At 44.2% G+C, this 20,062-nt stretch overlaps 1 protein-coding gene across 1 annotated transcript; it reads left to right on the forward strand.

Moving 5' to 3' along the window:
- The first annotated feature begins 218 nt into the window (after positions 1–218).
- Positions 219–19,181, forward strand: NDFIP1 (Nedd4 family interacting protein 1). Its single transcript, XM_050905185.1, has 8 exons — positions 219–263; positions 10,416–10,503; positions 11,692–11,822; positions 12,800–12,887; positions 13,063–13,187; positions 15,075–15,141; positions 15,744–15,849; positions 18,188–19,181. The coding sequence occupies exons 1-7, from the start codon at positions 219–221 to the stop codon at positions 15,845–15,847; spliced, it is 648 nt and encodes a 215-aa protein (XP_050761142.1). The 3' UTR covers positions 15,848–15,849; positions 18,188–19,181.
- The last annotated feature ends 881 nt before the right edge of the window (positions 19,182–20,062 follow it).

Genomic DNA, 20,062 nt, shown 5'->3' on the forward strand with positions numbered 1-20,062 from the left:
ACGGGCGGGGCGGGAGGCGGGCGCGACCGAGCGTGACGGGCGGAGGGCGGGAGCGGAGCCCGCAGCGAGGACCGACCCGGCTGCCGCCGCCGCCGCCGCCTCCGCCTCCGCAGCGCCCGTCGGGAGGCGGCCGGGCAGCGCCGCTGCCGAGCCCCCCCCCTCTCCCCTCCCGCCCCGCCGAGCCCCGCGGCCCGCTCGCCCTCGCCCCGCCGAGTGCCATGGCGGCCGCGGCCGCCGAGCCCGGTAGCGGCCGGTACCAGCAGGTGAGGGGGGCGGCGGGCGGGGCACGCGAGCGCCGCGGCTCCGTAGGCCGCGCCGGGGAGGAGGGAGCCCGGGGCCGGGCGCGGACCCGCCGCCGCCGCGCTGTGGGGCGGGGGGCGCTGCCGCCGCCTCCCTCCGGGGCCCGGGGAGCCGAGCGGCGCCTCAGCCCTGGCCCGAGGCCGGGCGTTTCCCGGGGCGGCGGGCGGGCCTGGGCCTGGGCCGGGCCTGTGGGGGCCGCCGTCCCGCGGCGGGGAGGGGGGGGGAGAGTGGGGCGGTGACCGGGCCCGCGGCCTCCGGCGGCGGCAGCGCTCGGGGCGGAGGCCTCGGCTGCCCGCTGAGGCTCGGTGGGCCCCGCCGGCGGCCGGGCTGGGCTCGGGCTGCGGAGCCGTTCCCCGCCCGCTCCGTGGCCGCGCTGCCTCAGGCCTGTCGCCCGGGCCGGCTGTCTGCCCGCTCCCGGGTCCGGCCTCGGCCTGGAGCGCCAGGCAGAACGCGGCGGAGGGGCCGGAGCGACCTTGTGCGCAGGGTGCTGTCCCCGCCGGTCATGTTCCCCTCCGGCCCCCTGCGATGCTGCAGAGACGCTCCGCAGCCTCTCCGTTCCAGCCCGCAGGTCAGCGAACTTTGCCTGGACTGTCCCGAGGAACGAACTTGTTCTGCATTGTCTTGAGATTACCGTTGACTTTATTTCATCTTTTACATGTGGTCCCCTCTGGCTCAGATCGAAGTCCCCGTAGGCCAGAGACTGTCCTTAGAGAGCTCCTTCGTACATTTGGGGTTGTTGTTCCTTCCCTGCCTGCTGAAGGAGAGGACGTGTTTTGTCAGGAGTGTCAGCTTCACAGAAAGGGTTTGGGGTCGGTTGGGCCCCGCGGTGTGACCCGGCTCCTGCTGGCACGCGTTTCTGACGTGCAGATGTGGAGACTTTGCTACTTAAAGTAAGGGAGAAACCCCTCAAAACGGTACACAGCTCTCTCCTGCTTAACCGAGGTTCTTACAAGAAATCACTGTGTTATGACTTTGCCTTGGTAGCGTTTTCAGCATGGGTAGGCTCGCTCTCTTCAGAATGCGAGATGCATCTTCCCATTGGGATAGAATATTAGTCTCGATCAGCTGGAGGTCTCTGTTTTTTACATACTAGAAATGTAAAAGTTAAGTAAAAGTTAGGCTTTTTTTTTTTCTCTGTGCAAAACAGATGTGTTCACTTAGGAAGACAAATCTCTTTGTGTTGTTGTTCTCGGAAATGGTAGGTACAAATAACCAGGTCTCTTCGCTAATCGCCTTTCCCGTCAGAGTCCTGCGTTGGTGTTGACCCCGACAAATGTCTTCATGAATGTCTTTTACAAAGAGATCCAGCTTTGTGTCCCATCGCCTTGAGCCTGTGGAGATAGGTGACAAAATGTGCTGAAGGACACTATTGCGTTGCTCTTCAGTGACTCTGTACCTGACCGATAAGCACAATCCTGGTTTCCTTAAAGAGAAATGTGTAAAGCTGTCGTTTTGCCAGATCCTGCTAACACATCAGACAGACACATCGCAGACACTGCTATTGCTGAAGAGCATAACTCTGTGTGGTACTGCAGAGATTAGGGAGGCAGGCTGTGCCCCAGAGGATTTATACTGCTAAAGACAAACAGATAATGGAGGCCTCGTGAAACGACTGGTGTAACTGGAGTGCAGAATCAGAAAGTCATACATAAATATACTTACTTTTGTGTAGCTATTTAGAAACTGCCTTTTTTTTTTTTTTCCCCTCGCCCTCTGCCAGAGCCCTGGGATTCGTATTGTTGTGAAGTGTGTTATTGCTTGAACTGGCTCCTAATGCTTGTGTTGCTCCAAAAAACCCTGCAAGCTGTGAAAGTAAAGATGCAGAATTGATATTTAGATGAAGAGGAGATGAGAGGGTGGGAGAGTCTCTTTAGCAATGAATGTGTCAATTTTTTTTCCATACATTGAAACTTATTGTGTGTATGAATGTACAATTAACGAATGTACCATGTGCCAACGAAGAAAGACTTCTTGTGAATTGATAACCGTAAGGGCTAGGGCTGAATACAGCATCCAGTGAGTGGAGGTTGCCTGTAGGAATTCAGAACAAGCTCATTTAATCTTTTAAGTTATTGGATTATGAGGCAGTGGAGGAGAACTGAGATTTTAAAACTTGATAATTTTTTTTGGGGGGGGGGCGGGGAGAGGGGTAATGCGTCAGTGGAGTTTGTCACATAACTAGGTGGTTCCCGTACAGCTAAATGTGATATACCGTCCAAGCACGCCAGGGTCATGTAACCTCTGCTCTGGGAAGTGTTATTTGTGTATCGACCTGTGTGTAGGAGCAGTACTGTTGAGGTGTGGGCACTATTTGAATGTGTAAAATACTTGTAGGATCCTCCGAGTGTGTGTATTTTCAGAAAAAAAGGTGGTAGTTAATGAGGATGATCTGAGGACAACAGAAATTGATAACTGAGTTTGAAACCTGTGTGTTTCTTCCTCCACCCTGTTCCTCAGCCTGTGCTGCCCTGCAGATGGGGGGTGAAGGGGTGGGCCGTGCACCCCCAGCAGCCTCCTTCACTGCAAACTCGCAACCTGTGGCCGTTCACCAATACGTGCAGCGTTAAAGGGGTGTTCAGTGGCATACGGTTTATTTTCTAAAGCTAACTTTCTAGCCCTTGTGCTTTGTTCAGGCATTAGATAATCTGATAAAAAATAGCCTGCGATGACGCCTTTGGATGATGTGGCAGTCTGATCTAATATACTGAGGAAGTGCAGCTCGATGAAGAACAAAGCTAAAACTCCAGAGAAAGGATCTCGGCTTCCCCCAGCCCCTTTCTGTTGGTAGCACGGGCTGGAGCAGCATGCGGGAGCCAGCCACGGTGACCAGGGCAGACCGCTGGTTTCGGTTCCTCCTCTGCAGCCCTTGTGACAGGGCTGTGCTTGCTGGAGGTGGGAACGGGAGATGTTTAGGAGGAAGGAAGGCTGTAGCATGCCCTGGTATCGTTATTCTGGGCGGTGCTGTGTCCCAAAAAGGGACACTGGGAGGCTGTTGTCATTTAGACCTGCCTTTGGGAAGGTTATACAGGGATGTTGTTAGGATTAGGTGGTTTAAAGCCTTTTGAGCATAACCCCTGGATTGTGAGTTCAGAGGCAGAACTGTATTTCGTCCTTAGAATAGAAACTAGCCTCCATTCTGGAAAAAACAGCCAGGCTTTTAATAGGTTTATTTACACTGTATGTCAACCGAGGCATGCTTTGTACTTGAGGCTTTTGAAAATGTGATGTATATGAGTAATGTAAACCCACCTAGAAAATGGTGGGTGTGTTAAATAATGAACACATATTCCTTTTTAAGTGATATTTCTTCCTGTTCCACTTGTTGAAGGCTTACATGGATCATGAATCATTTTGTAAGGGGAGGTGTCTATGGGAAAGATAAGGAAGAAAGATTTTTCCATTTGTTTGGTTTTCTTTCAGTGAAACTATAGAAGAAATACATTGTTGAAGATATAATGTGAATACAGTTTAAATCTGTGAAGGACCACAATGCTTACTTAATATCTGGGAAGGCTGGAGTGAAACAGGGGCAGATGTCAGTTGCTTCCTTGTGCTTACCTTAAGCTTGAATTTAATTTTTCAGTTGAAATGCGCACACAGATCGAAACTAAAAGATGAGAATATACCAAATCTTTTAATGTCAGCAGTTAGAATTAGTGATGTCAGTGGCTATTTGTTTCCTTGGTGAGGTTCTCGTAGCGTGCAGAAGATGTGCTTGCTAAAGATATAGGCAACTGATTAGAACGGTAAGGAAATTTCCAGGGTAGGTTGTTTGCGCATTTTTTCTATTTTTTTCTTTTTTGTATTCAGACAAGCAGAATAGGAGATGTCCATTGACATAAAAACAGTAAAGATTTAAAAAAAAGTTGCAGAGTAAAATCACGCCTCTTGCACAGCCACCACTGTCCGGTTCTGCTGCAGCTGATGGGGGCCACATGCTTTGTCTGAAGCTGCCCGATGTCCAGCCCAGGCTGTGTTCAGGTGACTAAAGTCTCACTGTTTTGTTCCAAAACACCCGCTTCTGTAGGCAACAGTACCTGTCAGGTGAATTTGCAAGGTTCTAGTGGTTCTATGTGAAAGAGTAATTATAGAATTAAAATATATTCCATGTCTAAAACTCAGAGAGCTTAGGAAAGGCAGTGAAACAGTAGTAGTCCAGTATCATCACGTAGCTTGTGTAACAGGAGAAAATAGCCTTGCATGCTAACTTTTTAATAAAATATTATCTCAGGTATCAGGATTGTGTTGGACTCTTAGTTGGGCTTCTTTGGTCACTTTTCTCTCATCACTAAAATTCAGTGGGGCTCTGAAACCCCATCTGGGAAGCAGATGTAGGAACAGTCCCTCAGGCCTTCGGGTTGTTAAGTGGCTCGCAGGAGATGTGGTACCTCTTTATGCGGGCTTGGCATCGTGTTTTAAAAGTAGCCATACCGAAAGCAAGTAGCAAAAGTCCTCTGTGTGTTTGTGTGAATTCTGATTCTTCGTCATTGGGACTAATAAGAAAAATTCAATATTAAGGTGTATCCATTCATTCTGTTTCTGCCTCTTCTTGTGAAATGTCCAAATTTGATACATGGTGGCACAATGGGATTTTTTTGCATTGAAGATACTTAACATTCTTCGTATGACAATTAAAAAAACCTGATATTTTAAAATGCTTAAAAGATCCAGAATTCTTTCTGTGATATCTTAATGTCCAGAAAAATGTTAGTCTGATCCTAAATATTACAGTAAGGCCTTATGCTTTGTAAAGTGTGTGAAATTTAATTACGGCTATCTGAGGTTAAAACCTACTTCTTCTGTATTAAGACCTTAAACACTCAGATCTAAGGACAGTCTGTAGGCACAGGTTTGTGCTGGCCCAAGTGCTTGTTTACAGTCTAGCCAGACCAGTATAATTCCCCTTTGAACGGAGGCGAGGGTGTTAGATCAGCGTGTTTCCCAGGACCGAGGTGTATTTCCATGTTGTCAGGCCATTAACTGCAGTGAGTCAGTGAAGAACAACATCCTCGTGAGCGCAGGTTGTGTTTTGATGGACATAAAATACGTTTTGATTAGTGTTTTTACCTTGGTAGCTGGGAGGGTTGTTCCAAACATACCCTTCTGGTGGATGCTCCCGCTGGTTTCTGGTCCTTGCCCCGTGCATCCCGCTGCGTGGGTGCAGCTGTGTGCTTGCTGTGTGGCAGGGAGCTGGTCCAGCTGGGGGAAAAAAAAAAAAAGGCATTTTTTGGGAGGGGGAGTGGAGGCACGGTTTTCAGTCCTTTGTTAAAATGAAGGAGTAGCTCAGGTTGGCAGAGATGTCGGGAGGTCGCTCCCCGGAGCTGGGCTGTGCTCAGGGCCCCGGGGAGAATCGGTTCCCCAGTGCGAGGCTTGGGCAAGAGCATCAGCATCTCCCGGTGCAGGGAGAAGCCAGGGGAGGGTTTGCTTAGACAGCGCGACTGCCAAGCGTGTCACCAAGCGTGCCGTGCCTGAGCGCAGGTAGCTGGGGTAGACACGCTGTTCAGGGCTGTCACTCTCCTTCAGTTAAATGAACTGGAAGCGCCCACGGGTGAAAACAGTTATTTGCTCATCAAGGAGAGGGCTGATGCACGTGGGTTGACTTGTCTAATAGCTTATCATGATTCCTGCTGATTAATAAGCTGATACTAAGTTTTAGGAATCTGCAACAGTATTGGGCAAAAGTCAGGATCTCAAATCAGGTTTAAAGTGAAGCGTAAGTCAATAAAAATATTTCTCTTCTCCTTCAGAGTTGGCAGCAACTTTCATTTGCTTCCAAAAGGCCAAAGATACGGAAGGAGGAAAGGAAGGGGTGTTGCAATGGGAATGAAGTGTAACCTTTTTGTGGGCAGGCTGCTGCCTTGCTGGAGTACTCTCAAATTTAGCAGTGATACACTTTTTTTTTTTTTTTTTTTTAACATTTGGCTTGCAAAGGTTATGATTTCATTGTGCTGAAAAAATCAATCCTGTCACCTTTTAAAAAAATATTGATTCTCTTTCTGTCATTAGCCTAAATATCTGCCTTTTTGAAATCTTAAGAGAAACCATAGTAACAACAAAAATGAGATCTGATTAGAGTTATCTTCATTCTAGAATTCCTCTGTGGGATTTCTGTGCAGTTCTACCTTGCGTGCCAGAACATAAAATAAGAACTGAAATGCAGTAGACATTGATGATATATGGCTGAGTTAATATATTACTGATGATATATTGCTAAGGCGAAGCTTGTAGTAATGCTGATTTAGTGTAAAAAAATATTTGCATGCAGCCTAAGGACTTGGGGCAAGGGGAGGTTAAAAAAAAAAAGATCCAAAACTGTGCCAGCAGCCAATGTGCTAAGATTAGAAAATTTGGAAAAATTAACAAATATATTTATTGGAAATGCTTTCTTCAAAGTTTATTTAATATAATAAATATTTAAAAACATTTTGTAAGTTTTGAACTTTAATGCTACTGTGCTGTGTGTATTTACACGTGATATGTCTCAGCCAGGGGGGAGTGGCAGACAGAGGCGATGTCTTGCTCAGAGCCAAGCTTGTGATGGGGTTTTTTTTTGGAAAATAAATGTCCCTGGGTCTTACCCCATTCTGCCAGGCAACTTCTGTTGTTTTAGCAATCCGCTGAAAAAACTCAGCCAAACTTTTGTTTTAATAACTGTATGCATTGATGTAAAGACTGTATTTTTTAATGCCACAAATACAAGAGTCATGCTTTAAAAGCTAAAACCCATCAGTGACTCAAAGAAAGAATACCCCACAGCCTCAGCAAAATAAGACTTCAGCCAAACACTGCTTTTATCAGGTTCTCTGGGTTCTGAAGACTCTCAGCAGTGACCCAAGGGGGAATTGCCTGCAAACCCGAGTAGCGCAGCCTTGCTCGCCGTGCGTACCCGGCGCTGCACAGGGCAGATGGAACACGCAGGGCGAAGGCAGGGCAGCGGTGCGGGGCCATGGGAGGCCTGATGACTCATTCTTCCTGTCACGTGAACCCGCACTGCTTTGCCAATAAGCACTTAGTTGTATTTTAGATGCCTGGAATCATTAAAAAGGCTGGAAGGCGTTTGTGTACCTTGTCCATTAGAAGAAAAATCTGTTTTCTATAACTGTATACCTCCTACAGCCTCTGGCTCAACTTTGAAAAGTAACTGCATTTTTTGTGTCGTTACCTGAATTGTAATGGTTTGAAGCCAGCAGTAAGTTCAGCTTGCTTTCTCCCACACGACATTGTTGTAAGAATATGTATTTCTTTTTACTACTACAGAGAAGAACCTTGTAAGAATTCCGGTGGTAGGAATTAATATTACACCTAACTATCTGTGTCCTCTTCTGTTTCATCTCTTCCAGTGTTGTCACATCTAGTGCTTTCCTTCCCCCTCCTTGGAGGTTGTACTTTTAGGCTGTATGTGTCTTCTTTCTTACAAACATTAGGGTTTTAATTTCTGCCACCCCTCACTAGGAGAGCAGGTAATGCAGGGCATGCGGCATCCAGAGAGTGTCCCTCGTGGGAGCCTTTCCTCCTTCGTTAATAGACTGGGTCCTGCATAGGCAGAAGAAAAAATGGGGAGAAGTATTGAGTTTTCATGGATAGACTGAAAATAAGCATGGTGGAGCATTTTCTGAGAATTCATAGACTACAGAGCTGGGAGAGACTGAGTCAACTAGTTTGACTCTGCATTTTCCTGGATTATCCCTTAGGTTGCCCCCCTTGTGTTGTATGCAGGCTGCTCTTGAATTTCTGCAGCAGTGCGCTTTTTTTTTTTTTTAAAAGCTTATTTTAATAGGCAATTACTGCAGAAGTTAGTTTGCATTTTCTTCTGATGAGTGAACTCCATGGGGTTTATAAAATAAGGCTTTTTTGTTTCTAGGTGAGGGCTCACGCTGAGTTAGCTGGTTTGAAAAAGATGAAGATGCATTGCTGTTGTAGGAGTCGCTGCAGCTTATCGTGTTAATTGCTTGGTGCCCTGAGGCTAATTAAAGCTGCAGCCATCGAGGCAGGTACCTGCCACCTCCGCCCTCTGTACCCCGCGGCCTCGCTCCTGGGGCGCAGAAAGGGATGGATTTGGTGTGGGTTCCCATCTGGCCGGGGGCCAGCATTTTGGATGTCTCCTGCTGACAGCCGCAGCATCTGTGCTAGGTGGTGCTTTGGGTGTAATACGGATTAAATTTTCATCCGGATCACTTAATTTCTCCTTCTTCAAGGAAGTGGTTCAGCTTTGTGCCATGTGGGGAGTCCTTATCCGGAAAGCTTGGGGCTGACCAGCTCCCTCTTCCCACACACCGCCCCCCCCGGTATGGAAAATGTGAATGGGGAGAGAACGGAGGCTCGCTGTTAGAGTAGCAAGGTGAGCTTCATCTGACAGTGAAACAGAGTGCAGGGCTGTGATGTTCTGTTGTTTTGGTATAGCTGGAGTGGGTGACAGTGCTGCTGAATTTTTTCCAGTGCTTCCCAGTGTCATTTCTTCCCCTTTCCCCGTCTCTGCCGACCCCGTGGACCTGCCAGCAGAACGGCTCGTGTCATCGCCTGCTAACCCAAGTCATTTAAACCTTACTAGGTTAAACTCCTGTAACAGCAGGGGTGTTTAAAATCTTTTTGACGTAACTGGTGTAGGGAGCTGTGACACACCAGCTATGCCGGCAGGGTGGGGAGGACGGCAGCCTCCACGCCGCGGAGGTGGAAAGCCAGCGGGGACATTGTGTCTGGCCGCAGTGCGATGAACCACTGACTTGCAGTTACTTGTTCTGTGCATGCTCGCAGTTGTGCAGCTGATGGAGGTGTGCGGCTGTCCACTTAATGGCAGAGAAAATGGAACAATCCACGCTCTTCTCAGCAAGCTTGTAGGACTCGGATGTCTCACAGTTCAGACATGCAGCTGTGGTTTGGATGCGAACGTCCAATGAATTGCACTTAAAACATCTGAAAATGTTTTGGCTTTGACTTTCACAGAGGACACGGGTGTAGTCTGATCTTTGATCTTAGGCAGCAAAAGGAATAAAACCCAAGACACAGAACAGTTATGTATAAAACAAGACCTTCATTTAGAAGTGTGAGCTGATTTGGTTTTGTTTTGTTGGTTTTTTTTTTTCGTGGTAAGACATACAAGTAAAATAAGAACATATCACCCCCACCCCCCGCATTAAATGCTTGGGAAGGACTTGAATGGCAACGTGTCTCTCCAAAGAAAAGAAAGCAAAATATCAGGGGTGGCTTCGAGTGTATTAGCAGGGGTGTGCAGGAGGGATGGTTCAAGAAGATGTTCAGGAAGAAGTTGCAGGGTTGCTGCTGTTTCATGGTGATTACAGAAGAGGGTGGTGCCTCTCTGTCCAGGCCAGTGGTTCAGTCCCAAGGTGCTTTTTTGAAATGAGTTGTCTTTCTGCATCAAAACTCCATTTCTTTGTTGATGAGATGATGAGAAATGGAAAGAAGAAAAAAATTAGGTGACAGCTGATTTGTAGATTCCTTTCTGGTGCGTTTTGCTTTGAACGCTTCTGGCCTGGTATTGCTAGCTTCTCTGATCAAAGCCTGCGTTTGCACACCTGCTTCATGCAAGTGACACTGCATATTTGATAAGCTGTGTGGTTATTTATACAGAGCCTGTGGGAAGCACGGTGCACAAAATAAACTGTCTCCTTTTCAGTCATACAGTGTGAAAGGTTTAAGGGAAATGGCAAGATTCATATTTATATGTATCATTATGTAATGTGTCCATGAAAAAAAACCCTTCCTTAGCAAAGCCACAGGCAGCAATGGAGTCTTTGTTGGGTATCTCCTGCGATTTCCTTGACTAAAACAGATGCAACTGCAGCTCCTAAGCAGTGTGAGCTGAGGAGTCTGAGGAAGTGCCAGGGAAATGGAAAGATACTGAAAAGATGTATGCTGTGCCTTGTCAAAGTCCAGGTGTGTGAGGATACAATTTAAAAACACATTAAAACTGAGATGGTATATTGATCATTTCACGTGGGAGTGCTTCGATGTGAAGCAGAGCAGCTGCTTGCATGCCCCATGATGCCATAGAACAGTCGTCTTCTAGAAGAGTCTGCCATATGCGGTTAAAACTACAGAGGTAATTTCACAGAACTTGAGAAACCCCGTTAACCTCTCTTGTGTGTGGGTCTGTTCAGCTGCAGAATGAAGAGGAGCCAGGCGAGACTGCACCAGTGGTGAATGATGCCCCTCCGCCTTACAGCAGCATTTCTGCGGAGAATACAGGTAAATTTAACTGAAAGGAAATAGCTAGGTTTGCTCTCTTGTTCTTTCTTACCTCCTTAATTGTTCTCCTTATTGATGGATGGCATTGCAGCATCCTTACTAAGGCTGCAAAGGATCAGAATTGATCCAGGGAGACTGTTGTTACTTGTGGTTTAGAAGATGCATTTTGGCTACATTCATCTGATGTCATCCCATCAAGTGGTGTTCAAGTTACATTTCACAGTGTTCTCGGTAGATTGAAGACAATTAAAAACCAAAGTGCTATGAGGATTTGTGGTTCCCCTCTCATTATTTGGCATTTAGATGATGCTGTGCTCCTTCCAAAAAGGACTTGTTACTTAAAAGGGATTAAAGAATTCACTCTTCCTGCAGTTTTCTGCAGGACTAAGGACTTGGTCATAAGGCTTATACTTCTTCTGAACCATCATACCATCATGTCGCTAATAGCTTTTAGCAGAACAGCTGGTTTTGTGTTGGTTATGTATCAGAGTATTTTGGCTTAGGTAAATCTTCTCATTTTTTTCCCTCCAGACCTTTCATAGTCAACTGTTCAAATAAGATTTGTGAATCAAATGCAACGTACTGGCAGTCTCTCAAACAGCCAACCAGCTTTGGATAGAAGTTTGAATATTGTGTTTCTCAAGCTGCCTATTGAGTATCCTGCCTTGGCACACTAACTGTAAAGATGTCCCATTAGTTCTGGTTCCTTAGTGCGTCTCAGTGACTGGGGCTCAGAAATGCTGTGTTTGATTTTTGTTCCAATCCTTTTCCCCTCCATCAGAAAACATTCTGGAGTCTTTCTCTGGAAAAATTGGTCATGAGTGGCCTGAGGCTTGCAGTGATCCTTTTTTGACTCACTCAAACCACTTGGATTTGAAAATATGACTACTACTGTTTATTGAAGTCAGGAGAGACGCAGCATGTATCATAGTTTTAAAAATGAATACAGCCAGGTGTGTTAAAGTAGTGCTCTGCGTATTACTTTATATTAGATAAGGTGCTCCCGTGTTTTTTACTTTCTGTTCTGGGATGGCAAGAGGCTGGAAGGGTGGGGAGGGGACAGGAGGGGCAGGCTTCAACAGTTTGGGATATTGGGGTCTTTTGAAGTCATCTGAAATGCTTCTCATTCCCAACACAGTGTTCTTAAGGAACTGACAAGTTACCTTCTATATAACTTTTTTTTTGCAGCTTATTTTGACTACAAGGATGAGTCAGGATTTCCTAAGCCTCCATCTTACAACGTGGCCACAACACTGCCTAGTTATGATGAGGCAGAGAGAACCAAGGCTGAAGCCACAATTCCCTTGGTTCCTGGAAGAGTGAGTACGCTTGGCTGGCTGTATGTCCTTCACATTTCTTGTGTAGAATTTCTGGTTTAACTCCTGCCAATCAAGTGTCATGACTTTTTTCTTTTTTTTTTTTTTTTTTTTTTTTTTTTAAGCTTTCGGGGTGGTGATATTACACACTCCCAAGAGTTCTGTGGCTAATTTTGTTGGGTTTTTTAAATTTTCCTCTGAGCGGCTATGATGATGTAAGACATCTCAGTAATGCCAGCATGTGCTATCCAGATTAGTTTGGCAAGCTGACAGAGGCACTGTACTGTATCCGTGTGCACTGTCACTGGTTTTTTGTGGTTTTGGTTTTTTTTTTTTTAAAGATTTAGGATTAATTGTTCAGCCATCTAGCATATCTACCCTTGATACTCCTGGCGCTTACTTAGTTGGCTTTTCCAGAGGTCAGTGTAGCTGATACAAGGATGATAAAACCATTCTGTCAGAATAATTATTTTTTCATTTTTTTATTTCTTTTTGTTTTTTTCAACATTATCTCTTGTTCAGCCTCTTCCTCCACCCCTGCTAGCATTAGATGTCCACTGCTTGTTATACTTCTTCATAGAAGCCAAATTCCTTGCTGAGATGATAAGTTTAATTTTTTTTATGAGTAGGGGAATTCTTTACAGTGAGAACAAGAACATGCTGGATCTTGACTATCTTAAAAAAAAAAAATACTGCCAGTGACTTAATATTTCATGCCCTGCATCATCTCAGGATGAGAAGCAGGAATTTTTCCTGCTTGCATTTGTAGCCTCTTGAGATTTAGGATTCCACCCCCCTGCCCCAGGGGGGGCTTTCCTTAAATGTAAACAAAGCATTTTGTATCCCTCCATTGTACGCTGCCTTTTGCGGGCTATACAGTTTGCTGGCCCTTTCTTGAAGAGCCACATGCAGAATTGGGATTGCTGTATGGACTGGACTGACTGAAATCCACCCACATCTTAACTCCCTTTGATTTGCAGGATGATGACTTTGTGACACGGGATGACTTTGATGACACCGACCAGCTGAGGATAGGAAATGATGGCATTTTCATGCTAACTTTCTTCAGTAAGTACATGGTGGAACTTGCTTTTTTCCAGGCAGTGACCCAAAATAGCTAGAGTTATTTTCACTCTTATGTTTATGTAGCACCAGGAAAAACCTGTGTGCAAGGGTTTTATGTGTGTTTTTAACCTGGAATATAAACAGGGCTTGACCTGCTGCTTATCTCCTTCTTCCTCAGTGGCATTCCTCTTCAACTGGATTGGATTTTTCCTGTCTTTCTGTCTGACTACTTCAGCTGCAGGACGATATGGGGCCATTTCTGGCTTTGGTCTGTCTCTTATTAAGTGGATCCTTATTGTTAGGGTAAGTTGTATAGTGCAAAAACATGCATGTTGACACTGGTACTCTTTTTCCCTAGCTCGTTTTTATCTCACTTATGCTGAATTTAGTTATAAATTTAGCTTTTTATAACAAAATGGATTTTGAGCCCCTTATTCACTGAGAACAGAGCTTTTTCATCATTCTGTCCTGTTTATATGCTGGAATTATTACTGTAATAAAAGAGAATAAAGATTGCACACCCAAGTATGGCACACCCAAGTATGGCACTCTGACAGAGCCACTGTAATGGATCAACATGTGTTTGTGTGTTGAGCAGTAACAATGATCTGACCCTTGTAAAACATTTATCCAGATAAAGCAAGCCCTGCCGTCAGCACAGCGATGTTTCTCTCTGGTATGATGTTCCTTAGGTGCTCCTCTGGAAAAAAAAAATTCTCTGAAGTGTGGGATAGCTGATGAGAAGAGGGAAATAGGGACTTAAAAATTAAGAGGTGTGAGGTTTGCTTTTTGCTGGAGGAAGAAGAGGCAGCCGCTGCTTTGTCACATGGATGGGAGAAGCCCGCTGGTGCCCTCTGGTGCGACGTGCCTGCGGCACAAGCAGGAGGGGATCAGGAGGAAGCACGCTGTTTGATTTTCCATATAAACTCTGGGCATATCCGGCTGTTAAAACATCCACTGTGCTCCCCTCCACGAGGTCACACGGGGAGAGGAAGGGGATGGCTGATCAGAACTGGTTTGTATTGTGGGAGCCTGGATGCAAAGATAGGGCCCTGCTGGGCACAGACCTCTGCCTACGGAAGCAAGAAAGGCTGATGTAGTATTTTTAAAACTTGGAGGGGGAGGAAGAGAAACCTTTGGGGGGGGGGGTAGAAGAAAGGATATAGATGTGCTGATACTGGAAAGAATGGGGGGAAAAAAAAAGTCTAACTATTTTTTGGAGAGGCTGTGAGAAAATATCAGAAACACTTTAGTTGGAGCCCATGAAAAGAAGGTGTCTGTGAAAATGGCATGCAGACATCCCAGGCCAAATTTTGAATTTCAAGCAAAAAATCTCGTTAGCTGTGCATAAGTAGAAGTAGAGAGCATTAGTGTTAGGGCTGTCACTTCATACCTAATCTCTTTGGGCTAGGAATTGTAATTTGTAAATAGAGCATCTGTTAACTTTTTCTGTGGAAAGTTAAGATTTTTGGGGTCATCTTGTAACAGTGGCATTAAGAACTATTTGCTGGATTAAGAGGTGTGACAGAAACAGGTGACCTTAACTGTGGATTTGATTTAAACGTTGATAACAAGCTTACCTTTTGTTAGGCTTTTAAACTTGAATAGAATGAAAACAAAAAAATTATACTGTATTTACCACTGACATAGTGAACTTCAGTGCTCTAATAATGTCGGTGCCTTTCATTCAATAGGCAGTAATTTTCCCAGTAGAAAATCTTGTCAGAGCGTTCCACAGATCTGGGATTTCTTTTTCAGCTGTGCTTTTGTTTGCTATACTATCCAACCTTACGGTGTAATTAACGTGATGCACTCCTGCAAACCTGGTCTTCCCTTTCAGAAACTGCAACTATGGTTTATAAGCCCCAAAGATGTGAGGGAAAATAGGAGTATTTGCCCAGTAGTGTCTTTCTGCTCCACTGATTGCAAGAGTTTATGGCTGGGTATTGAATCTGTTCCATTCCCCTTGGTTAGAGTTGGTCTGATGTGTGTAGAGAAAACCTTAAATGAAAGTTTGTAGAGGTAGCTTGTTCCCTGCAGTCTGTGCAGTTGATGAAATGTAGCATTCTATAAGCTCTCTTGTATGCAGCAGGCTTGATGTGGTTACTGCTGAAATCGGTGAGAATAGATTTGGGTTCAGAAACTGCCTTGTGCGCTAACTTGTATGTTTTGGTTTTTTTTTTTTTGTAGTTCTCCACCTATTTTCCTGGTTACTTTGATGGCCAGTATTGGCTTTGGTGGGTCTTCCTTGTACTAGGTGAGTGTTTGTTCTGGGGGGGAAGAGGGAATGCATGCTTAAAAACTCTGTAAAGTGCAGTTAGGGCTTTTGTGAGCATAGCTTTACTGGCTATGAAAATATGTGTGTTTAGATGTAAAACTGAAATATAACCCTCAGAGTACTCCTCCTCTTACTGAATGCCATCTACGTTTTAAAGGTACACATAACCACTGTCCTTTTGTTGTCATTTCTTGGTGGCAGCATCCTATTTATCATCCAGAAGAAGTAAAGAAGAGAACAATGTCTTCATAGTAACTGATGTTGTATCTGTTCTTATATCTTAAATGGAAGAGTGGGTTGTGGTCTTTCTATTTTTCTTTTCTTTTTCCTCCTTTGGAAGTGACTGGATCTCATTTGGAGTCAAAAGTTTTGTGGTTGCCTAAGGAAAGTTTGGGTTTGAGATTGCCTGAAATGGAAAGATTAGGTGTCATTGATACAAAGAAAATGTCTTGTATTTCATCAGCTATTGTGCGTCCCAGTGACTTAGGTCCCTCCGTACTAGTAACGGTGAGTTGAACTGCTCTCTCTAACTGAAGAAGCAACACCTGTGTTAACCAGACAAATGTGTTTCTTCCATCTAGGTTTTCTGCTGTTTCTCAGAGGATTTATTAATTACGCAAAGGTTAGGAAGATGCCAGATACTTTTTCCACTCTCCCCAGAACCAGAGTTCTCTTTATTTACTAAAGGTAAACTTTCTGCTTCCCTGAACTTGTTCTGTTTTGTTTTAAACTCTATTTAGTGACTGTTCTAGGCTAGACTTTTCTTTGCTTGAATATTTTTAGAACACAAGGCAGCAGAAAACAGTTGTTTCTTGGTATCCCATCTGCAGCTCCTGTTTGTACAGAGTCCAGGCTGACTTGGTGGGGAGCAAAGGAATACTTGACATTTCCTCCTGAGTTTTTGCTTTGAGGAATTGTATATTCGTTAGATTCCATGACTTGAATTGTAAGAACAAAATCTCTGCCCCTTGCTGTTGCACTGTATTTGGCAAGTGTGTCTTTCAGAATAAATCACATGCCTGAAACACGTGGTATGTCCTAAACATGAGTAAAGGTCACAAAATGTTGTTAGAAGACTGTGCCAGTGTCTTTGGCTTATGTCCCAGCGAGAACAATTTGTCTGAATTTTGCATGCTGTTTGAATTTTCTGCCATGTTCCTGAAGAAATTAAACTCTTGCACACCTTTGCTCTTTGAAAACCCCTCCCACATACTTGAACATACTGTCCTGCCTCAACATCTTTCAGAAACCTTAATGCCTAGAAGTCTTTTGCTTTAAGGCTGCACCTTAACATTGCTGCCGCCTTAATGGGACTTTAAAGAAGGAGGCTTAAGTAGTTGAACCCTTCTAGCATAATTTCCTGCTTACAGCAGATAATGGCCTGGCATTAACTGTCCCTCCCTGAGGGGAAGGAAATCCTGTAATAGGTTGCTTCCCAGACCGTGAATGCAACATGATGCTCCCTTTAGAAATATCATCGTAACACCACATTTCCCCAAGACAGGGTTGAAGCAATTGCAGCTGGGACAGTGGTATAAAGAAGCCAAACAAACCCCAGCTTTAAATTGGGGGTCATTAAATTGTTCAGATTTTAAAACGGAGGCTTGATTTTTCCAAATGCACTTTCCTTTTATTAGAAACTGCAAATTGCGTAAGATTCTGCTTCATTTCTAGTCTGTAATGAGAACATGCTACACAAAACGGCCATTGTGCAGTGTTTTCCAGCTTGAGTTTTCCACTGGTGATAGTGTGTAAAAATAGTTCAGTCAATTTATTTAAGTGTTTCAGTTCTGTTTAACAAAGTTATGGTTTATGACCTCCTCCAGGATTTGTAATATCCTCTCAAATTCCTGCTGAGTCACCCGTGGGTTTATTTGCCCCAGTTGTATGTTCATGTAGCGTGAGCGTTTAAGCATCAGCTTTATCATCTGTAGTTTGTTCTCACTGAACAATTTTTTTGATTTTGCTTCTTTACTGAAACTTAATTTTTCATTTATTAAAGGAACTGTGTGGTTTCTTGTTGCACAGGCTTTTCCTATGTTTGGAATTTGAAATTACAATTTTAGAGACCTTGCTTGACTCCTTGGTGGTGAGGATGGAGGTGGAGAGTTTTTTTTTAAACTTATTTATTTGTGGTTTTTTTTTTCTGTCATTTTAGAGCTTTCAAAAAGCATTCTTTCCTTTAGATATATTGAGATAAATGTCCAGAATAATTTCTAAATATTACAACTTTGACACTTCCTCTGAAAATAAATCTCTAATCCTAAATTCTCAGCAGGGAAACCACAAAAGACTTGGATTTTCAGTGTATTATTGTTCTTAAGATTAGATTTCCTCTGTAGGGCATAATGAAAAGGGCATGGTGAATGATCATTTTCATTTTAGAGCAGGGATAATTTTTAGAAAATTAGGAGGCGAGGAGGAGAGGAATAATTAGTGCAAACCAGAAAATAATAACTGGTGAAAATGAATCTAATTGAAAGCTTGGTGTTTACTACTCAGTCTGCGTGTGCTAGTAATGGACGTTATCCTGGGCGGTATCTCAGCAGAGTACATCCGCTGTCTGACAAGTGCCAGTGGTTTCTGTTGGATCTCAGGTTTAAACAGTTCTGGCCAGCATGGCTGGAATCGCCGACTGGTGAGAGCTGATGTCTCTCTCATACCAGAACACTTGATCGAAAGATGCAAAAGTCGTAATCATCCTGGGGGGCTGCAGCAACTAAAGACCAAGTCAAATTTTGTTCTCATAGTGCAAATGCAGTGTAGTGTCATACACCTGTATGTTTTTATGCCAGTGTTTCTAAGAGCATGGTCTGGTTTACTGTCTGTTTTCCCCTAAGGAATTTCAGCTCTTCAGAACTGTAAAGTACGCCCAAAACTATTGAGTGTTTTGCTAGACTCACGTCATTGTGTACTGAGATACTTTATAAGCCTTTAGACATCCTGCACTCTTTGTGAACTATATCCTCTTATCCGAAATAGCAATCTAACTATAGTTTCAATATTGAATATCCTTCTCCAACAGATGTTTTCTGGCAAACGTCTTCCTGCGTTAGTGAATTTTCCCTCAAGAAGCAACAGGACACCTGCAGGAAGTGAATCAAGACTCTGGAGCAGAAGAAAAAATAATCACCTGCTTGAAAATAAATAAATAAATAAATAAAAGTACTGTTGGAGGAAAAAAAAAAAAGGAGAAGCATTTCTTTCTATTTGTTTCTAGGTGTAAAATTTTAATAATTAATGCAGAATTCTGTAATCATTGAATCATTAGTGGCTAATGTTTGAAAAAGCTGTTGCAGTCGAGTCCGTGACGTGCTCATAAAGCCTTATCTAGATAGTTTCTGTAGTGATTTCGGTAGCATGAGCCCTGCCCCCGGAGCCAGCAGGGGACAGGCTTGCTTTATTTCCTCCTCCATCCTGGGAGCGGGTTTGGGCTCTGGTCTGTCCTGTGCAGCCTGCGTAATGCTGACGATGATCTCCGAAGTTGCAGGGATGGCTTTGCTGTGGTTACGCGCCTTTCTGCTGCTCGCACCCAACGGCACCGGGGCTCTCTGTGGCTGAAAGGAAAGATGGGTCGATGCGGTACAGATTCTTGAGGTGTAGTTGGGAGAGAGCATCCTTTTGAAGGTGGCACAAGTATTAATTTTTTAATAGTCTATATTCTCAATGTTGTAGTATACTTTACTTTCATACTACCTACTCTTTGGACGATATAGGGATTTTCACGGTACACATTGGTAGTGTAAAAATGAAAGATCACGTTGCAACTTTGTATAGAAAATTACTTTGCAAAACAAAGGCCTTTTTTTTTTTTTTTTTCTTTGGCTTGGGACTTTTGAGACAATTCCTAACATACCTGTAATTCTTGCTTTTATAATTTGTGTTAGCAGAGACTATGATGCGTTATAAATGTAGATTTAATGTGCACTTTTGTGCTTTCTGCCAAGTGGTAATTCACTTTGGAGTTTTACTATGTTAAAACTGTAAATATAGCAGAACATTAATAAATGTCACTTATGTAGCAATTTTTGCTGTAGAGCAGTGTTTAATTTAGTTTCAATGCTTTATTGCACCTGGTCATTGATTACAAATGCAGATTATCTGGGGGAATTTCATTACTTTTCCATAGAAGGTGTAACACAAATCTCCGCTTCAAGGTGTCTGTCTTCCATTTTTGTAACCAGGTTTTCAAACCCCGAGACAGTCCTCGGTGCCAGCCTGGCAGGTCAGGAAGTGGCGATTCCATACGTTTTTGGGGGTGCATTGGGTTTTTCGTAGTTTCACGTATATAACTTACCTGCCTCGTGAAACAGTTTGTTCGTGGTTTTGGCTCATGGCTGAACTTCTCAAACGTATAGTCCTCGCAAACAAGCAGTTGGGGCTGACAAAGATAGATGGAGGTTACGCAGAGACTTCCTTTTTAAACAAGAATAAGTGTACACAGAATTATTAAGTTTATCCTGCAAGGCAAAATCTGTAGCATTAGGGAACTCTGAATCACATTTGCCCAAACTTGGTAGATCAGCCTTGTGTTTACTCTCTTGGCATCTGGGCCTTATTTGGTCTTGTATATTCAGAGAACTCGAATATTTGGCATTCCTGTTTCTCTTCGTTCGGTGGCCTGAAGCTGCAGACACCTACTGCTCCATCATTCCTCTGCAGACGGCGGTTCTGCGAGCGCCGGGGAGGGATGTGCTGCCGAAAGCGGGTGGGTGACGGGGTCTGAAGAAACCCGCGTTGGTGTTCGGCGTGGGTTAACACCGACTCCAAGCTCAAATAATTATTTTGGGTCTGGGACAGCTCAGCCACTTTATACCACATAAGTGGCAGGTCTGTGGTCATCTGCAGTGACCAAATAAATACCTTTGGCCTTCCCGCCTGCATTTTCTCAGCCAGGTTG

The sequence above is a fragment of the Gymnogyps californianus genome, chromosome 14 (assembly GCF_018139145.2).
Source record: "Gymnogyps californianus isolate 813 chromosome 14, ASM1813914v2, whole genome shotgun sequence".
Taxonomy (NCBI): domain Eukaryota; kingdom Metazoa; phylum Chordata; class Aves; order Accipitriformes; family Cathartidae; genus Gymnogyps; species Gymnogyps californianus.

Bases quoted from the DNA above. Each gene is read 5' to 3' on its own strand.
- NDFIP1 (XM_050905185.1), top strand. From the start codon at position 219: ATGGCGGCCGCGGCCGCCGAGCCCGGTAGCGGCCGGTACCAGCAG. The intron at 264-10,415 runs GTGAGGGGGGCG...GGGTCTGTTCAG, and splicing joins GTAGCGGCCGGTACCAGCAG to CTGCAGAATGAAGAGGAGCC. The intron at 12,888-13,062 runs GTAAGTACATGG...CTTCTTCCTCAG, and splicing joins TTTCATGCTAACTTTCTTCA to TGGCATTCCTCTTCAACTGG.